The 7,425-nt window shown below is 37.7% G+C and overlaps 1 protein-coding gene across 2 annotated transcripts in view; it reads right to left on the bottom strand.

The window, feature by feature from the left end:
* Nucleotides 1-2,596: 2,596 nt before the first annotated feature.
* Nucleotides 2,597-7,425, bottom strand: part of LOC142107613 (dual specificity tyrosine-phosphorylation-regulated kinase 1B-like) — a 32,213-nt gene continuing 27,384 nt past the window's right edge. For both annotated transcript variants that reach the window (XM_075191142.1, XM_075191141.1), the window contains exons 6-11: nt 6,812-7,098; nt 6,034-6,180; nt 5,778-5,918; nt 5,097-5,400; nt 4,070-4,173; nt 2,597-3,301 (exon numbers count right to left, since the gene is read on the bottom strand). In XM_075191142.1, coding sequence (XP_075047243.1) covers nt 2,789-3,301; nt 4,070-4,173; nt 5,097-5,400; nt 5,778-5,918; nt 6,034-6,180; nt 6,812-7,098 — 1,496 coding nt within the window. In that variant the 3' untranslated portion in view covers nt 2,597-2,788. The remainder of the gene's footprint in view (nt 3,302-4,069; nt 4,174-5,096; nt 5,401-5,777; nt 5,919-6,033; nt 6,181-6,811; nt 7,099-7,425) is intronic.

Here is a 7,425-nt window from a genome sequence, read left to right as displayed (position 1 = left end):
AGTTTTATGCGGGAATGACAAGTTCACGGTAATGGTATGCCAAATGAATGTAGATTAACAGCAAACACTGCATTTTTCCACATTGCCGATTTAGTCACCGTCTACATTTCTGCACAAGCATTACATAGTCTTACCATTAAACAGTGCTTTAAAATTAAAATTTCACTTCTGCGGTTCATGAAATAAAAGGTTGCGACCTCGGCAAACCTTCCAGCTGCGTGATTTGTACACAATCATAATGACAGGACACATTGAAACTTCTATCATTTGGTTTTACAAGCAAGATTCATTTTTTTTTTTTTTTTTTGGAAAACACACCACTAGAATAAGTGTAGCTGCAGAAGTCCAAAGTAGAGCCTCATTTATTGATCTCTTGTGCAGTACAAACCTGCTCTGTACTTTAACAGTAGGGACTTGAGTCACACAGTAGACAGATTTAAAAAAAAAAAAATGGAAAAAAAAAAAAAACAAATAAAATGGCTAAAGAAGCAAAACCAAGTTTCATACTTTTCACCGGGGTTTAAAATTCAATACAGCAATTTTGACTCTTGTGGAGAAAACCATAAAAAGTTAAATATTTCCATAAAAGTTACACATCAGTGAAAGTCCTTAGGTAAGTTTTCAGTCTGTGTCGTTTAACAATCGAAAAGACCCTGTTAGAATCGCTGCGCTATTAACACTCTCCAGGCCTGTCCAAAAATGGAACGCATAATAGAAATGAAACAAAAAAAAAAAAACTTAAAGCCTACAAAATGCCACTGTTATACAGTTTAAATAGGAGGCTTTAAGAACATTTTCTTTACTAGAGTAAATGTGCATTAAACATTAGTTAACTCTTGATATACAAAAAAAAGCAGGAAATAAAAACAGCTTAGCAAATGTATGGATAAACAAGCATGCCAGACGGTACATAGAATTCCTTGAAGTTTGGCATACATAGGTTTGGAAATGTCAATGTGACATTTAGGATCTCTACTTGTATAGTTACACCCCAAAACATGTTAATAAAACCATTTGCTGCCATCGAGGCCCCCAACGCGTTTCACTGAAAGCACAGCTGGCAGCAAAGTATACTTAGTTATTAACAGACATGTCTAATTTCTTTATTTACCAAAACAGTTTTGCATGGTGAAGAATATTTTACAGCAATAGGTAAATGTGTTGCTCTTGATGCTTTAGAGAACGTTTCAAGTTTGTTTTTTTTTGTTTTTAGACACAATCAGACTGACCTCTCGATATTCTGTAGCTGTCTATTACTTTATTTTTAGGATCCTCCAAATCACCCACAATACTTGAAACAAACATGAATGTGAAAGGCCTTGGAGTCCAACAGCAACTACACATGATTCAGAATTTTAAGCCCAATTAAACACGCAAGAACAGAAAAAGGAAACATTTAAAAAAGACAATCATCTTACATGTCTGATATTTTAAAGTGATGCCTCAATACCATCTTTGGTACAATAAATAAAAAGATAAAAATTAAAACAAAAAAAAAACCCAAAAAAAACCAAAACAGTACGTTACTATCCACAGAGATATGAAAAAAAGGACAGGTTAATCTTTACATTTTGATAAGCTTTCTGGGTGAAAAAGAAAAAAAACAAACAAAAGAGGAATCTAAAACCCTACTGTTACAGCACATAGGCACTGTAAAGTTTTAATACTGAAGCAAGGGCTTAGAGTCTTACAATAACCCATGGAGGCGCGTCATTACTGGACACATTAAACTTAGAGGCCGGAAAATATTAAAGAGGCAACAATGCTGTCAATAATAATGTTTTTAGTGTTGAAACCAGAAATCAATGTGCAAAAAAATAAAATTAAAATTGAAAACTCAAATTTAAAGGATGGTAAAGAGAAATATATATATATATATATATATATATATATATATATATATATATATATATATATATATATATATATATATATATATATTTCTATCTATGGGAGAGAAATAAAAAAGAAACCCAACACATCACTGAACTTCTGCATTAATGCTTCAGCATTAATCCGTGAAATATAAGTAATTAAAAATGGCTCCTAAAAATCTTTCCTGAAACAGCTAAAACCGACTGAGTAAGAAGTCATAAATAAAAGACATGGGAACCTTTAGGTTTTTTGAAAGCAAACTGTTAAAGAGTTTTAGCAGCAATTCCAGTTGAGAGTGTGGAGTTAGCAGCCAAGGTTATTCCAGTGAAGTGCATTTTTTTTTCTGCACCCTAGCAAGGTTGGTATAAAGTGGGGGGAGGGGGGGGGCAACACAGGAACCTGTATGGATGGTAAAATGGCAGCGTAGGGAAACTGGCACAGACAGTGTTTTGCAGAGTGACGTTTGGCCTGTAAACGAGTTCACTGACGTGCAAAGTAAGTCTGGATTATCCTGCTTCTTCTGAAGAGGAAAATTATGATAGAAATGGAAGCATTGGAAATGTCTTGAAGTCTTTGCACAGGTTAACTTCTACCAGTGTGTCAAAAAGCGATAAAAAAAATAAAAATGAAAATAAAATAAAAAATAAAAATAAAAAAGCAGTCCGATTGAAGTCTGTTAAAACTGCTTCTCAATGGGGTCAACACACACTTCACACTCCTCTCGTAGTGATTTTTTTTTTTTTAATAAATAAACAATTCACATTAACAGCTACACCTTGACATTTTTTTTTTGATGGTTGTGATAAAAGCCAGCTCACCCTTTTTCCACAACCCCACCCTGCAGCCTGTCAGCCCTCCTCCGAATTCAGTATTTCTATTATTGGTATGGCTTTAATTTTACATGAAAGAATCATCAAGAGCTTGCTGCTGTACTCTGAGGGACACAAACGCCTAACATCGCACTCTCTTCAGTTTCCGTCCTGTTTCGGATATGAGGTGGTCCAACCATGCTGGATGTGTTGCTAGAGTAGGGATAATTCAGAGGCACACCAGAATCATTATGCCCACTGACTGTTCTAGTCCGAAAAGCAGAAACCCCTAAGTGTAAGTTTGAGGAGCCAAACGGAGTGCAGTCTAAGCTAGGGTGGTGTGGGTGCAATGAAGAGGAAGACTGGGGGTGTCTGTGTCCCAAGCTGAGCTCCATGGACTCTGGGATTTGCGGAGAGGAGGAGGTGATGAGCTGCCGGTGGTAGTGTGGCCGGTTAACATGATGATACAGCGGGTGAGGGTGATGTGGTTCGTTTCCATGAAAATGTTGCGGCTGACTGGGAGTAGGCTTGTGAGGTAAGATCTGAGGGTAGGAATCGCTGTTTGTGATTGGAACATCTCCACCGGCCCACAGTCTTATCTGCTGCTGAGAATGAGCCTGCAGAAAGAAAGGAGAGAAAATTTACATATGTTAATTTTAACCTCTTCAGGACCAAAGAATTAAATATCAAATGAAAATACAAAAAGGCATGCACATTGACTACCAGCAACATGTATGCTCCCATCCAATGTATGCTTGTAATGTGACACATGTTAATGTAGTGCTACTAGACTTATTAGTGCAATGCAGGCACATACCTTTCAATTTTTATGTAATCAAGATACAGTTCACGTGATGTGCGCATGAAATTGGGTGTGGCCACGCCACTTGGGGACATGTTAAGTGCTTTCAAAATGTTGTGCCTTCCCTGGACCCTCAGCTTCAAACACTTGTCATTGGAATAGGGACAATAGTCCTGATCTGCAGAACAATCCCCTCAAATCAGGACAATTAGAAGGTATGTGGGGCTTGGTGTAAAGTAGCAAGAAAGACATCAAACCTGTGTACACACATTTTACAGACTAAGGATTTTTCACATATGGGGGACAGTATGGTGTCTATATCTCTATATATACACACACTACAATGATTGGTGTCAGACAGCCCTGGCTCTGTAGGACATTCTGAGGAGTAACACAAATAAATGTGCTCACATTAAGTGGTTTCTCAAAAATTGGACACCCCTGTTAGCAGCAATTACAAACTCTTGTTACCATAATTTCTTCTATTTCAATAACCATGGGGGGTTTTGCAGACAGGTTTTGTTTTCAGATCATGATGCCGGAATATTGTGAAACTATAGAAAGCGGAATATAACACACGTACCTGTGGACTCTGCATCTCATAATCTGTGTGAGCAACAGCACTGTTATAGTACCTGTTGCTGTACCGGTAATTGCGGTTATCATTAGAAGAGCCACTTGATCCTCCTGCAGTTAAGCAGAAAACACATTAGAGCAAACACGAAACAAAACAATCAGAGGGAGAAATTTAGAGAAATTCTACCAACTTTATCTGAGGCATCTCATCTAGTAATAAAGACAAATTGTTTGTATGTGATAAGTAGTGCTAAAGTACAGATATACATAACCATGAAAACCTAGACAAAAAGTAACCTGACCAGTTAAAAGACCCATACGTGAAGATTCTCACACACATGGTTCTGTCTGGGGACCACTTAACCCCTTCACGATCTTGTAGCTTCAACATCAAACATGTTTTTTTTTAAACTTTTGGTTAAATGACAACTTGTGTGTTAGGGACCAAATTTTTTATTAATTTTTTGGTGCAAGGTCTTAGCGCTTTATTGGCTATGAAGGTTAAATTGGATTCAAATATTAATAAATAAAAAAAAACACCAACAAAAAACTTGAGCGCCCATACAACTTCTGTGTGTTCACCAATGATTTCCAAGCAATTAGTGGCCCTTACAAATATAACGGAACACATTTAAGGACAAATTTTGATACCCAGTATGTCCAGTTAGTGTAGAAAGTTGCTATAAAAAGTAAAATATATTAGTAGTTTTAATATAAGCTAGACCTTATTTCTTTACTATAAGACTAATAGGACTCTTCTTAGACCCGTCAGCTTCCTATGCAGCGATTACATGATCACCACGGGAATATAGTACGTGGAAGCACGACATCCGGTCTACACTGTTATATTGAACGTTGTGCAAAAATCCGTCAGGAAACCATCGTAACAGATATCGGGCAGCTGCTTCCTAGACTCTGGTTAAGGAGAACATTTCCAGACCTGGTCTAATATGCATAAGACCCAACCACATCGCCATCATAAAGTTGAACACATGAACACTTGTACAAGTCAGCAGATCCAAGCGTCACCTCACCTGAGCTGGACACAGAACTAGTTGTACTGGTTGAGTGACTATGGTCCATTGCGGGGCTAGTAGAATTACTGTTACTTGTATTTGTCCCTTCATCTGTTGTTTTCTTGAAGAAATTGTGCTGGAGAGCATAAAAAGGGGTAATCCTAGTTTTGGGGTCATAATCCAACATTCGTAAAATTAAATCTTTAAACTTGAGATAATCTGATGGCGAATGTCCCTGTTCTCCCCCTCTGCGTCCGCCAGGACCACCGGTTTCAACACCCAGAACTTCATGGAGTCTACGAGTCCCCGGTACTTTGTAATCCTAAAGCAAAAGAATACCAAAAGTGTAATTTATACATACAAACACTTCCCATGTCTAACTAAACAGACACTTTACTCCTATTATGACTCATGGACACTCCCTTACCTCTGCGATCTCACAGGGGTAAGCAAGGCGGGGGACTGCTTGGTAATTATTTTGGCTTAAGGTACCTTGAAAAAATTATGGAGACCCTAAGGGTGCCTTAAACTGAAAAACTTTGGAATCCACTGCCTTACACTATTGTAGGCAACAGGACTCCACATTCTAATCCTCCATTATAAGAGGAATGCGTTTACTTTCTGGACTTTTCCTCTAATGCCTTTGGAGTGTTTGCTTTTTAAACAAAATAAAAAATGTTTAGAATTACATGCAGTTACCTTTTTAATATCTTTATTTTTCTTTACAGTCCATGTTCCCTCAGGAAGCTTGTCAAAATATTTCCGTGCTTTTGGGGCCTGATCCAACATGTGGTTTGGGGGAGTTCCCAAGACCTCCACTATTTTGTTCATCTGGTCCACCTGCAGGTGTCAAACCAACAGTTATCAGGATCCATACAGCAAATTAGATATAGCAACTGTGCAAAATGTTACTCCAAAGGTACCGAGGCCTTTATTTTACATATACATGTCTTACCTCATTGGATCCACTGAATAAAGGCTCTCCAGTGTGCATTTCCACCAAAATACACCCTAAAGACCACATGTCTATTGCCAGGTCATACGGCATTCCCAACAACACCTCGGGCGACCGGTAGAAGCGGCTTTGAATATACTGGTAGATCTTTAAAATAATAATAAAATTATATTTCTGAAGATCACTGAAAGTTTAGACATTTTGCTTTACGATTCTCACACTGAAGGCCTGAGTCTTAACAAGCACAGAGAAATATACTACAATTTGGGAAGCTAAAATGGACAGTTACATCAAACTGGGGCATAACTCATGTACTACATGTTCTCTATACATATTGTTTAAAAGGATTAAGGAAAGTAGATATTTTCTATAGATAAAACTCTGCACAAGTGCACATTTCACTGTTTATTGTTTGAGTAAATGTCCTTTAAGCTGTACCACTACATAATGATTAGGAAGTCCAATTTAGTCACCTTGGACCAAAACGGATCAGAAATCCTTTGAGGGACAAAAATAACTGAAGAATGTCTGAAAACTATGTTGTTTAGTGACTGCAATCTGCCACAATGTGCACAAGTCACAGGCCATTGTGAGCATGAATCACATTTGATTTTCCTACTGTCACCAAAGCAAGTTCCATTCCATTAGAGTCCCTTATAATTTTACAATACAATATGAATGGTGATGTGTTAAGACCTCTGAGCCAGATATGTAAAAACACTTCACATTACTCCTCAAACCAATGCTTTTCTACCACAAGTTAATGTATTTAACATACCCTTTGTCCAAGTTGACAGGAGCTGCCAAAGTCCACGATTTTGATGGCACTGCGCTTTGGGTTACACAGAAGAATGTTCTCTGGTTTCAGGTCACAATGAATGATACTGAGCTCAGGAGTAGCCAAGAAGAGCAGAGCTGTGCAGAGTTGTTGAGCAAACTTTCGAGTCAAGTTCAGGGAAACACCTCGGAAGTTTGTGTTTCTTAAAAGGTCGTATAAGTTGTAGGAGAGCAACTCAAACACCAGGCAAAGATGGTTCCGAAACATAAAGTGCCGCTTTAAATGCACTGCAAATTAAAAAGAAGACTTATGGCCAACAGAATATTTACAGGAAAGAAGTATATATTGTCACACCAAAAATGACAAACTGCATAAAAATGCCATAGTTAAGTCAGATGACCAAGCCGTGTATATACACAGCAAGCCTATTCATGTATTTACTCCCACGTATTGTACATATATACAACCAATAGGAGAAGGGAACATTTTAGGGAGACTACTAGGTGCCCATAAACATTATCAGTCATAATTAAACTAACTTCCCTGCAGGAGTATGGTCTGCATAGCTGATTACGAATGCTTTTGTATTTCACCCAAATCCCTTAAATTCTAAA

Source organism: Mixophyes fleayi, chromosome 11 (genome assembly GCF_038048845.1).
Source record: "Mixophyes fleayi isolate aMixFle1 chromosome 11, aMixFle1.hap1, whole genome shotgun sequence".
Lineage (NCBI taxonomy): Eukaryota > Metazoa > Chordata > Amphibia > Anura > Limnodynastidae > Mixophyes > Mixophyes fleayi.
Note: the sequence above shows the minus strand (reverse complement) of the source record. Positions and strands in the feature narration are given on the sequence as shown.